The 13,926-nt window shown below is 35.5% G+C and overlaps 2 protein-coding genes across 2 annotated transcripts; one reads left to right on the plus strand and one right to left on the minus strand.

The window, feature by feature from the left end:
- Positions 1 to 590: 590 nt before the first annotated feature.
- V2A60_003782 (uncharacterized protein) lies at positions 591 to 1,862 on the plus strand (the record flags this gene model as incomplete). Its single annotated transcript, XM_083255108.1, has 2 exons — positions 591 to 1,364; positions 1,392 to 1,862. 2 exons carry the CDS (start codon positions 591 to 593, stop codon positions 1,860 to 1,862), a joined length of 1,245 nt encoding a protein of 414 aa, XP_083111234.1.
- Positions 1,863 to 10,263: 8,401 nt separating this feature from the next.
- On the minus strand, positions 10,264 to 10,872 carry V2A60_003783 (uncharacterized protein; the record flags this gene model as incomplete). Its single annotated transcript, XM_083255109.1, has 1 exon — positions 10,264 to 10,872. The coding sequence occupies one exon, from the start codon at positions 10,870 to 10,872 to the stop codon at positions 10,264 to 10,266; it is 609 nt and encodes a 202-aa protein (XP_083111235.1).
- Between the last annotated feature and the right edge of the window lie 3,054 nt (positions 10,873 to 13,926).

A 13,926-nucleotide genomic window follows, 5' to 3' on the forward strand; every position in this document is an offset into this window, starting at 1 on the left:
TTCCATGAGTCAGAGAGGACACTATTGGCCCACGTTATGGCACTGATAATCATAAAAATGTTTCAGCGGTTCTTGATTCCCTGTAGCAACAGCCAAAAAAAATCTGTACATAGACGGACCTGCATAATTCAATTAGTCATTTGCCTACTGAATGCATCATGCCATGCCGAGTCTTGGCGCCGCAGCATACATTATTTGCAGGGCTTCATTTTATCGGCACTTTCTACCATCTACTATGTCTAGCGGATTACGAGGCCTTTACAAATGCATTACTCGACTTTGTACTCCATACTGGTTGGTCTAGCGCTTGGTACAGCCTTACACAGTATTTCAACATGCTGCTTGCATGATGCATAAATGTCTTAAATTGTAAAAAGAAATTGAAACAGGGTTTTATGGGTTATAGAATAGGGCGCCTTTTACAAACCCTTCCACGAGGCTTCTCTATATATGAGTCTTCATCTACCCACCGAGTAACTAGTCGTTTCCTTCAACCTCAACTCAACAAGTCTTTGAGTTCTTATATTGTCTTTGCCTACCAATTCCCCTGTGTCTCTCGTTTATTTTTAAACCGAATCCGTATTTCCAGGATGCTTGTTAAATCTGCGGTCCTTGCCGCCGCGCTGGCGGCTCTCGATGTCGTCTCTGCCTCCGTCATCCAGAGACAGGTCCTGAAGGATGAGAACGTTGGCAACCGAATTCAAGGAGAGGCCAAGATTGGCGACAAGTGCCACCCGCCAGGCACCTACGAGCTTGGGGGTAGCGAGATTATTCCCCCGTGTCTTTCCGAGCAGGCCATTGCTCTCAAGTGCGAAAAGGTGACACATCTAGCGAGCGACCCTTCAGAAAAGGATCGGAGGGCCTATAGCGAGTGCCTGACAGGACGTGGCAGCTCCTACTTCCGCGATGTGCAAGGCTGCCTGTCCTGCAAAAAGAGCCATGGCTACCTCTCGGAGGACCAGTTCAACTGGTACTCAAAGAGATGGGCCGAGGGCCAGCAGGCCTTTATCAAGGACGACGTGCCTAAAACCAACGTGTGGGATGGATACGTCCAAGCTGCCATTGGCGGCAGCAAGTGCCAGCACAGCAACGAAACGCTCTCCGGATGGGCATGTTGGGACAAGCTCCTCAAGGGTCCTGGCGAGACCAACAAGACTGTGCCTATCGAGCAGTACTACACGGACCGCCTCGAGACGCAGAACATTGGAAGCTTTGATCTAGATGGCAAGAAGTACCCCGAATCCACAACTATGGAGGTAGAGCTTAAAGAGTTCACCTTTGAGATTACTGGCCATCTGGGATACTACTCGTCTGCCAAGCTGCAAAACGACACCCTCACCGTCAAAGCTCATGGTGAATTCGATGTGCAAACCGTGACTGAATATCGCTAGATCAAGTCCATTTGCAACTTTACCACCCCCGACGTCTTCACCATTGTGTCCGCGATCAGCCCTGCTATCCCTCTCAAGGATTCGGTTACCACTGTTCCCAAGAAGGAGGCATCTAACCTCCCTACCATCGACTGCGACGGTGTTTGCATGGCTTCATCCCTCAGCATCAAGGAGCTCGAGGTGGTGGTCATCCAAGGTTCCAAGAAGGTCGATGATGTCGTGGCTGAAGCTGCTACCCCTGCGCTGAACGAGTTGAAGGAGGATCAGTCTGTCAGCGAAGAAGCCGAGATCACGTTCCTCAAACAGGTCAACGTTTTGTTTACCAGTATTAGCAAATATCCCACTCCTAGTGAGGTCAGCCCGCCTGCCACTCCTAGTGAGGTCAGCCCGCCTGCCACTCCCAGCAAAGCCAGCTCGCCTGACTCGCCTGACACGGGCAAGAACTCGTGTAGAACTCGACGCCGTCTATGAAGGGTTCCAAATGTTGCCGGATGCCTGCTGACAAGGACTGCAACTCCCATTTGACTTGAACTTTGCGTTTGCCAGGTTATGGCGACGCAGTTGCGCTGAGGGTGATGGTCGTCTAATCGTAGGAGAAAACATGGCAAGCACAAGGACGCGCAAGGAATCGAAAAGTTTGCATAAGCCACAGGCCTAGCTATTGCCCTGCTTACTAGTGTCGCTATATAGTAAACATGGTACTTCTAGATATAATATTGAATGGGACTTGTTAAGGACACCAGTTTTACTGTGCGCACCACCTCACCTACGCATCTACCCTAATGGTAGGATATTAGGCAAACTGCAGACCCGACATCTACGGTGGGATATTAGTACTCCAACTGCAAGAGGGCCAAAACACAAGTAGCACACGCAACATAACCTGCAAAAATCAGGAATTCACGTGTCGGGCTTTTAGGGCTCGTTTTTCGGGCAAAATAACCATAAATCAGAATATATAAGTAAAGTGTTTATAAAAAAGAGAATAGACTAGCTATCCCTTTAGCTGTGGAAAAGGTGGATGCACCTTAACTAAGGGTACCTTAGCTAGTTAAGCTCAGGGAGGGCACCCTTAGCTAAGGTGCCCCTTACTTTAAGAATTAATATAAAGTACTTATATAATAAAGTAGTCTTTTTTATCTAATATTATAAAAAATATTAAATATAAATAAATTATTAACTACTTATAATATATATTAAGATATCTTTATTACTTTATAAATATAATAATAGCTTAAATCTAAGTTATAGTTAGTCTATTTCTTAGGAAGTAAGTTAGGCTTAAAGCTATAGGGTAATATATTTAAGTAATATTATTAAATAGTTATTAAGAGTAGAACTCTTAATAATAGAATTATTACTTAGATTAATTAATAAAGATCTAGACTACCTAGCTATAGAAAATACCTCTTTCTTAAGTACTTATCTATCTCTCTATTATAGGCTTAGATTATATAGCTTATCTAACTATTCTAATAATCCTATATTACTAGATTATCTCTATAATCTAATAAGTTATTATATAACCTTTTATCCTAATTAGGTCTATAGCTAGGCTATCTAGGTAACCTAGCTTAGTCCCCATGTCCTATATAATAGCATTCATAATAATAAGTTAGTTATAAATTAGTTATATATAATATAGTTAAAAACGAGGTTACTTAGGAAGTTAAAGTAATATATAAGGTATAGTAGTAAGTAAAAAGAATAAACTCCCCTAAGGACTAGGAAACTATATATAAGGTAATAATAATATAGGCCTAGGTACTCTATAAGGCATAATATATAATATAGAGGATATATCTAGATAAAGTAAGAAAGAACCCCTCTAAACTCTAGAATTAATATAGATAGGTAAAGTAATATATATAGGGGTAGGGGCCTAATATAGTCCTATTATTAGACTAACTAAGCTATCCTCTAGCTTTAATAAGAGAAGAAAAAGTAAAGATACTAAGAACTAAATTCTTTCCCCTAAAACTAATAAATAAGACTATATTAGATTAACCCTAATATATCCCTAAGTTATAAGATAGAAGGAGTTTCCTAGAACTTATTATAGAGGAGAAGGTTATTATTACCCTTATAGGATATATATTAAATAATACCCTAGGCCCTAATAATATACCTTATAACTTTCTTAAGGCCCTTAGGAAGCTACTTACCTATACTCTAATAGCCTTACTAATATCTATCCTTATAGCTAGTTATTTCTTAATATAATACTAATATAAGATAATAATTATTCTCTAGAAGTTAGGGAAAATTCCTATAGAACTTAGGATAATAAAAAGCTAGTAGCTAATTACCTTATTTAATATAACTAATAAACTCTTTAAGAAAATACTAGTAGATTATATTATACTTATAATAGAAATATACTAGCTCCTACTAAATAGCTAAATAGGTAATAGAAAAAATAGGTCTATAGAAATAATAATTATTATTATATTTAAAGTTATATACTAGGTATAAGCTTAAGGTAGGTGTATATTATTAATATAACTAAATATAGCTAGGGCTTTTAATTATATAGTATATATTATCCTAGTATAGCTTATAGTTAAGTTTAGCTTTTTACTAATCTTTATATTAGTTATTAAGTCTTTCTTAGTAAGGTATATAATATAGCTTTATATTAATAATAAACTAGCCCTAATATAGGTAGTTAATAGGAGTATTTCCTAAGGGTTTCTCTTCTCCCTAATCCTCTTTATATTATCCTCTAGTACTCTATACTAGGATCTAAAGATAGCCCTAAGCTTACTCCTTATTAGGTTTATAGATAATATAAATATACTAAGTATAAATAAGGACTAGCTAATAATAATAATATAGCTTTATACTTCTTAGGAGGTATACTAGAGGTAAGCTAAGTAATATAGTCTAATATTCTTAGTAGAAAAATTCTTATTTATTTACTTCTAGTATAGATAAGGTATAAGACTATAGGGGCTTTAGCTAGATAGCTAGGAAATATTATTAAGAAGAATAATAAAGCTCCTTAGTATATAACTCTAAGACTTCTTAAAGTAATTAACTTAGGAAAAGAAGATAAGAGCTAAAGTAATATTAATAATAATTACCTTATACTTATCTATTAAAATAATATAAGGGCTTTATAATAAAAGTACTTAGGAAATTTACTTATAGGCTATTTAGCCTATTATTATTTATAGTCTTATAATATAATATACTTATAAAGAAAGGCTATATAGCCCTACTATAAAACTTAACTATCTTTAGGTAAATTATCTTAAGAAAATTATAAGTATATTCTAAGCTACCCTAGCTTACTATATTAAAACTAAACTATAGGTCTTACCTCTAGACTTATATCTTATAATATAAAAGGCTAGGACCTTACTTTATTAAGAAACTAATAGAGTTATAGAGTAGCTCTAATATATATTTATATAAGCTATAAGAATACTTTCCCTTACCTAATAATAATACTAGAGATTAAAGCCTACCCCCCCCCTTATAAGCCTATATAGGAATCTACTATATATACTTATAATAAAACTAATATTAGACTAAAAGAGAGCTATATAATAGCTTTAATAATAGATTAGCTATAAATAAGAAAAATATAAAACTATTTAATAATAATAATCTAAGTATAAGATAATATTCCCTATTTATAAACTATTATAACTTTATTATAAAGCCTAGGAGGCTTTATTTTTTATCTTCTTATATTATCTTATTACTTTAATTATATAAATATATATAAAGAAAATTAGCCTTAATAACTTCCTTTTTTATAAAAAAGTACTAAGGATAATATTTTTAAAATATAAATATAGTATAGGCCTAGAAAATATTTATTATAATATATTTTATTATTCTATTTATTTCTATTATAGACTTTACCTAGTCTTATTATAGGATTAATAAAAGGTAGAAATTATACTAGATAACTTAAAAATTATATTATAAATTATAAAGTAAATATTTATTCTCTAAAGGTTAACTTACTTATAAGACTAAAGCTAAGATAGCCCTAGGTTAAGTATATAATAAAGGAGTTATAATATATTAGAAAAGTAATAGAAATATAAGTTATTTAGTTATTAATATAAGCTTATTATAGCCTTAATATAAAATTATATAGCTAAAGTAGAGTAAAATAAGATATTAAGTATTATACTTACCCTCTTTTCCCTTAAGCCCTTACTAGCCCTATCTTATCCCTAAAGTACTCTTATTATACTTTATTAGTTATATATTATAAAATAAAGTAAAATAATACTTAAAATTTATAAGCCCTTAGTAGCCCTAGTATACCCTTACTTATTCCTTACCCTTATTATATTTTATTAGCTATATATTAAAAATAAAGGAAAAATTAAAATAAGTAAATTATTATAACTAGCCCTTTCCTAGGGCTAGTATAGCTCTCCCTTACTCTTATTCCTTCTTCTTCTCCTCCTCCCCCTTCTTTTCTTCCTTCTCCTTCTTCTTTCTCCCCTTATTATTACTAGTATTATCGTTAGTACTAGAGCTCTTAGCTAAGCTCTTAGACTACTAGTATAAGTCCTTCTTTAGTATCTCTATAGTACTAGGAAGGCCCTATACTAGGGCTATTAGAAAAAGGTCCTAATTAGTAAATTTATAATATAAAATCTATTATATCTTAGTTAACCCCTTAACTAATAAGAGATTAACTAGGACCTAATAAGGTCTTATATTATAGCTAATAGTAGGGGTCTAGATAACTACTTATACTAGGGTAAGGATAATAATAATAATAATACTATAGTAACTATACTTAGATAAAGCTAAGGCTTAGTATAGAGATTATACTAAAGGTTATTAGGTATTATTAATAATAATAAATAATATAAACCTATTATAAGCTTATATTATCTTTATAAAGAACTTATAGATAATAATAATAATATTAAATAAATATTTATTAATAATTTATTTTAATTAATACCTAACTTAGGTCTAGTATAAAATACTTATAGGATTATATAACTACTTTAGTTATATATATATAATATATATAAATATATATATCTTTACTAGGAAGAAATTAGTAAAATAGCCTTATCCTAGCTTTATAATAGTACCTACTATCCTTCTAGGTCTTAATAACCTAACTATAATAAAATAACCTCTTAGTTATATATATAATATATTATATATATAGTTTATTATATAGTTTTATAATAATCTTAGATAGGCTTACTATAGCCTTACTTATCTTCTTTTTCTTATTTTTAGGGTAAGTACCCCCCCTAGCCTTATTATAGCTTTACTTATTATCTAGTAATAATAATAATAATAACCCCCTATTAGCCCTAGTAATGATTAAGCTAAGTATAATAGTAATAGACTATAAGATTAATACCCTAAACTAATAGCCCCTATATAATATTATAATAATAATATAATAAAGATAACTTATTATAGTAATAATAATAATTATAATAGTAATAATAATATTTTTATTAGTATTAGCTATAGAACTATAGTAACCCTAGATTAAAGCTAGTATTATTTAAATTAAAGATTAAATTATTAAGTAAACTTAATAGGATTATACTTATAATAATATATAGCTTAAAAAATATAAGATTTATAGGCTATTAACTTTAGAATATATAATAATTAATATAAGTATACTTAGAAGATATATAGGTATATATATATAGAAATTAGTAAGGTAATATTTATATTAATAAGGTTAATTAAGAAGAAAAAAGAGAAAAAAGAAAAAAAAAAGGCTAAGAATAATAATAACTTATATAACTATAAATAAATACCCTAGGTAATAGTTTATAAGTATAATAAATAATAATAACTAAAAAATAATACTTATTAACTAGCTATTATACTATAATAACTACTTACTAGCCCTATAATAATATAAATAAAAGTAAACCTATAAGTATTTATAGCCTAAAGTAAAGTAAAAATAAATATAAGTATATAAACTAGCCTTCTTCTTTTCTCTTACCTTATCTCCTAATACCTACTAGTATATTACTAAGGCCTAACTAGGCCTAGATAAGGATAATATAATATAAAAAAGAAAATAGTTAATAATAATAAATAATATAATATATAAAGAGATGATAGAGAGCCTAGTAGAAAAGCTAGATATAAGATAAGACTAGCTAAAACCTAATAGGGAACTATCTAGGACTAGGCTATAGCCTATTATACTCTTTTATATTTCTTAGGATTACCTAGGGTTACCTTTTCTAGTAATTCCTAACTATTATAGCTATAATACTTATAAAAGACTACTATAGGTTTAATATAGAAATAAGGGTTTTTCTATTAGTACTTAGTTTTTTCCCTCCTTAACTAAATCTATAGAAGTATTATATAAGCTAAGGCTTAGTTAGTATATAATTATTAATTAATAGCTTATTATATTTTATTATATTAAATATTATAGCTTTAGGTTTTTATTAAATAGTATTTTTATATTTATAAACTTTAGATTAAGTCTTATTATTATATAATTTAAGCTTAATTTTTATATTTTTAAATATAAGTAGTCTTTAATAATAAACTTTATATTAAATATAATTATAATATTATTAAGTTTTTATATAATAATTATAAGTACTTTAAGAAGACTATTACTTTTAGCTTATTTATTTTTTAAGAAAGATTTATAAAGTTTATAATAACTTTTAATATATATATCTTATTAATCTTTAAGGATTATAAAGTAGTTTAAGATATTATAGTAGGCTTTTTAAAACTTATAAGAAAGGGGTATTATAAACTAGAGTACTACGTAGGGTAGCTAAGGAAATAGCCTAAAGAAGTAGCCTAGTAGTGCCTATAGGTTATATAGTTAGGATACTAAGTTATATAACTAGATTACTAGGGATTATAGTAATCTAGCTATAATCTAAGATAATATTAAGATTACTAAGATTATAGGTAATCTAAGTAATCTAAGCCTATAATAAAGAGATAGATAGGTACTTAAGAAGGAGGTATTTCTATAGCTAGGTAGTCTAGATCTCTATTAATTAATCTAAGTAATAGTTTTACTATTAAGAGTTAATCTCTTAATAGACTTATAAGCCTATAATATTACTATAAACTACTTATTAGCTACCCTATAGCTATTTAACCTAACTTACTTCCTAAGAAATAGACTTATTTATAACTTAGATTTAAGCTACTATTATAAAGGGTTTTTTCTAATTAAAAGAAAGAGTTAGATTAAATACTAGTTACTTTATTTTTAAATAATAAATTAATAAGTACTCTAAATATATCTTTTAAAAAATATGATTAATTATCTTCTTTTTATTAAAAAGAAATACTTCTTATTCTTTTTACTTTTTTTTATATAAATAATATAAGTAATAACTATTTTAAAGACTTTTAATATAAACTAAATAATCTTTATTATAATAAACCTATAGTATACCTATTATATAACTACTTTAGAGTTAAAATTAGTAAGAAAAGGATAAAATAGAAAATAACTCTAAAATTAATTATCTACTAGACCTAGATTAAGCCTAGTAAGGGGGAAACATAAACACTATAATATCTACTCTCCTAACTATAGAGAATAACGCATTAAACGTAAATACTTTAACTAATATACTCCTACTATAGGACTACCTTAATACTACTAAAACTCTTAAAGAGAAGATCCTTAGGTAAATCTTAAGCTAGTATAAGGTAGAATACCTTAATCTCTTAATTTCCCTTAAGGAAATAGTAAGGAATAATACCTCTAATACCCTTAATATAACTATAGTATACCCCCTATAAGAGGCTAATATAGAGTATATTATTACTAAAACTATAGCTAAACTCTAGCTATACTCCTAGGTATAGGTAACTAATAACCTAATATTAAAAAAATAGCCCCCTCCTATACCTACTATAAAGCTAGTCCTAGCCTAATACTTTAATAAATTAATAATTAATATAAGGAAATTATACTTAGAAGTTAAGGACTAGATACTATAAGTTATAGTAGTAATAGTAAACTAATCCCTATAAGGGGATACTATAATAGTAGCTAGGCACCTCTTATTAAGTAACTTTACTATTACCTTCTATAGTAATACTAAGGAATATACCTAGGATATAGCCTAGGTCTAGGATATATTTAACTTAGCTATATACCTAGCCTAGTAAGTCTACTCTATAGTAATTAAGGGAGTTCTTAAGAAGAATATCCCTTATAATATTATAAACTTTTATATAACCTTATTAGTACTTAATTATATAAATATTATTATTATATACTTACTAGGGAGCTACTATAACCCTAACTTAAAAATTACGCTAATTATAGGGGTATATAAAGTAATTACTACTAACTACCTCTATACCTAAGGACTTTTCCTTAATACCTAGGCATTAGCATGACCGTGCGGAAATCCTTCGCCCGTCCGCCCAATCGCGCGACGCCGCGCGACCTGGGTGAGCTCCGCTCAGGTGTGTCGCGCGACCCGCTTCAGCTGCGCGAGCCAGGCATCTTTGCAGAAAACTGTTATCCGTTTTTCGACTTTCGGCATGCTCTTTTTCCGATGCCGTAACGCGTGAACCATACACTAGCCAGATACAGTTTGCGTTGCGCCACGATGACAAGATGTAACGAAGTCTACTCGCAGCAATGTGGCCACGCTAAGCGGCGTACATTAGCGGTGTTCGGCCATGTCCTCCTGTTGCGTCGATGTCGGCGCCTCTAAGAGACCATGGTTCAGTAAAGCTCTTTTTATGATAATTTAAAGACCTTTGATTGATAGTTTTACATCCCGCGATAGTGGCAAATCCATTTTCCGACGCCCACAAGAGCGCCTTTCTGAAAGGCGTTGCAGGAAGAATATTGTTCCGCTAGAACCACCTCTCACTTTACAGATACATATTACTTCTTGCCCTTCCTCTTCTTAGCCGTTCCCGAATCTGTAAATGACGTGCTTGGGGTAACTTTCCCTGGCTTAGCACTGCTTGACTGGCTGTCTTTCTCGACGTGCTGTGAAGTCGATTCGATATCCGACTGCGAAAGATGATGGCTTTCCAAGCCCTGGGACAGCCCTGTTGATGGAAGGGATGGGTCATCGAAGTCCAAGTCGGCCGGGAGCTGGTCGATAGCTGAGCATATCTTCTTGAAATGAGACGGCATCCAGGAGTCGTACACACTTTTCGTGAATCGATAAGCTGTCCACCTCTCTTTGCCGTCCAATTCTGTGAAGTCAAACGTGCGGATTGGGTGGCGATAGTACTTCGTATCCTTCCCATCTATCACTGGATAGTGACCGTAGATCCGCACCGACCTGTGGTCGTGGGAGACAGAAAAGGCCAAGATTTCCCGGTGTACCTCGGTCTCGCGCTTCACTGCACGGAAGAGCTCGGTGACAGCCCGTACCGCAAGGGTCATGCTATGGGCGTTTTGACGGTCCGCCACATCCAGCGCTGCAGCACCGCATTTCACCTCGCAAGTCAGGAAAGGGAAGTACATGTAGTATGTCGCCATGAAGAAGGAACGATCTCCACCGATAAAATCGCCAATGAAGGGTGATAGCTTGGTCAACTGGTCTTCGCTAAATGCATCCCGCCTAAAGCCCACGGAATAGTCAGGTTGGGGGCGAGTCCCAGTTAGGGAGATTGAGTTGTTCCATCCTTCGTTGACACTCTCGATGAGATGTTTGAGATGCTTGGTACGTAAAGCTAAGGTTTCGGCCGATGGGACTATCAGTCGAGATATATCCTGAATGACCCTGGCTTCATTCTTCCCACCCAAGTTGCGACAAGCGTCCGCGAAAGTAATCTCGTCGAATATTGTATCGTTAGGAACTGGTTGGTCTTCTTCTAAGAGGTCTGAGATAAAGCGCTTGCTCGTATGCGTGATGTCATGTTCCGAAACATCCATATATGTGCCCTTCGTTTGGAGTAGAAGCTCATACCTCACGTCTCTATAGGGCGCACTTTTCTCTTCTCTCGGCTTCTGATCGCTGGGTGTCGTGGAAGTGGCAGAATTTGATCTCTTGCGGCTTAGAGATGACAGAGATTTCTTCCGTGCAAGTAGATGCTCCATCTTCGATTCAAAATATTCCTTCGGCCACCTTCCTTCTTGTGCCCAAAAATATATTGGGTCGGTCGGCTTGCAGACGTTGCTAAAATTGTTCGCTGGGCTATCGACAGAATCTCCCACAGATTTGAATCCGGAGGATCGCCGATACCGCTTCTGAGGGGAATCACAATCGTGACCGATCGCGTCGGCAGGTCGTTTCGTGCCACGTCTGCGAGGCGCAGAGCCCTGTGATAATGCCTGTGAGAATTAGTTCTCGTGCTTGCAAAAAAAAAAAAAAAATGGAACGACTATACTTTCGGAGATGGGATCTTTCCGACAGTGGAAACTTGCGGGTGATCGCGTTTAAGATATTTTGGGAGTCGTGTCGTCCGTCTTTGCTTCTGAATGCCCTTGGGTCTCTTTCCTATTTTGTTGTCAACGAGGGTCTCTTCGGCGCTTCATGAAACACGTACCTTGATCTTTTCGCACTAATGATGCGTGCCCTTTTTGGGTCGCCAACTGCGCTCGAGTGATGGCCATGGCGACGCGAAATGCTGACTGGCAACAACGCCTTTTATTTAGGGAAGCTGGCCATCCCCAAGGTCGTGACGATGCCAGCCGCTAGACCCCACGGTTGAAGCTGACCAATTATTGCCTGAGGCAGAGAGGTGGGGTCACTTCACGCAAGTTCTACATATTTATAGCACTTCAGGGCCAGCCGCTAATGATTGGCCGGTTGTGCCTGCGTGAGCTCTACAACCGACCATGCATTTCGAGCGAAAGTCCGCACATTCACCTTTCAGTCAGACCATGCGGCTGCCTCTGCCTCTGCAGCCACTAGGCCCACTAAGCACCTAACTAACAGTTGAATTTGGCTGGCAAATTAGTGAAGACCCAGCGTTATAACAGTATTTGGCTACTATATTGGCATCCTATGCTTGCTTACACATCGCAGTCTCTTGTCACCGGCATGTTAGCTTTCTTTGTTTACTCACTCATCCTTGTCCTCCTCAGTCGCGGCTTTCGAGCCTCTGGCAAAGTACAGCAACACATAATACAAGTAACGTATGCTAGAAAGTCGCGCCAAAAAGGAGGGAAAAAAACATGAAGACTGCAGAGGAAGGGAAATGTAGGATTCCCGGCCGCATGGCGACTGGACGGGTACTGCTCTGAGTGAAACAGCGACAACGGTCATGCCACAGAGAGTGCTAGTTGAATTGCTTGACACGTCACGGAGGCAATTCTTCGCCACCGTTGCCTTTATTTTTTACGCCGAAGGAACCCATGACGCCCCACATCACATGACAAGACATCCAGCGGCCCCTCCATAGGGACTCACAGAGGCTCACAGGTCATGGTATTCGCTCATTTTCTGAGCATGAATATATTATGACACCAGCCCCCGTTCGCCTTGGACAGCAACAATATCCGACATTGTGTCATTGCAAAAGGCAAGATACGGATACTCAGCTGAGCTTATACAGCCGCAGCAAAGTTGCCTTATCTTCCTCCCCTTCGTCAGACATTCACGAAACCTTAACAAATCTGAAGGATATTGTTTTACGATGGGAGATGTCCTAATACCTAGCGCCGGTGTTACTGAGGAGATACTGAGGTTCTCGGCAAGAATGTAAGCAAGAGCCTATAGTTTGCAACTTTCCACTGAGTTTCGAATAGTCACAACGGATTCCCCCCCGACACAGCATTTCCCAAGATAGACATTTTTTCTGACGCAGTCGAGAAACTTTGTGCAATATTTGCCAAGTACAACGCCCAGAGCCATTTCCGACTGCGACTTCTCCATCGCCATACTACGATTCCTGATGGCCAAGTATTACTTGGCGTGAGCATTGCGGAGGACTTGGGATTCTGGACCAAATCTACACCAATTTCCGACGTCGATTTGGAAAGGATCCATCCTCATGTTCTTTCAGTGAACACAACTACCAGTTCGAATGAAGATAAAAATGACGCCATGCTATTTCCATCTGAATTCCGCGAAGGGCCGCCAGTGTCTACTGACATCGATGCCCATTTTTTTACCGAAATCGCAAACTGCCTTTGCGCGAACAACTTGGAACATTCTATAGGACTCGAGGCGATACAGGGGCAGAGCGAGAAAATGATGGAGTTTTCTTTTGATGCAGGCAGTCTCTTGCTTAAGGAAGCAGTAGTGAAAGGGCAGTTTGATTTTCTCGAAACAGTTTGGGCTGTCACGGAAGATGGAGCAGTCGATAAGGACGGTGAGACACGGTGCGTAATCGTACAGGGACAGCATCACAAAGTCACAAAGGCCAAGGCGAATGGTGCGTCAGATGTGTTACGGATCTTAGAGGCTGAAGGTGTGGTAGTATTGCCGGCTAAAGTGTAGTCAGTATTTCTTTACGCCTGACTACTAACCGCTGCTGCCTGGTAGGCAGCAGTTTTCAACATGTATTCATTGCCGATTATCAACTCCAGAGAAGACAGAAGCTTAAAAACAAGTATCTGGATGACATGGGAACTCAGGTACTAACC

The sequence above is a fragment of the Cordyceps javanica genome, chromosome 2, assembly GCF_051103115.1.
Source record: "Cordyceps javanica chromosome 2, complete sequence".
Lineage (NCBI taxonomy): Eukaryota > Fungi > Ascomycota > Sordariomycetes > Hypocreales > Cordycipitaceae > Cordyceps > Cordyceps javanica.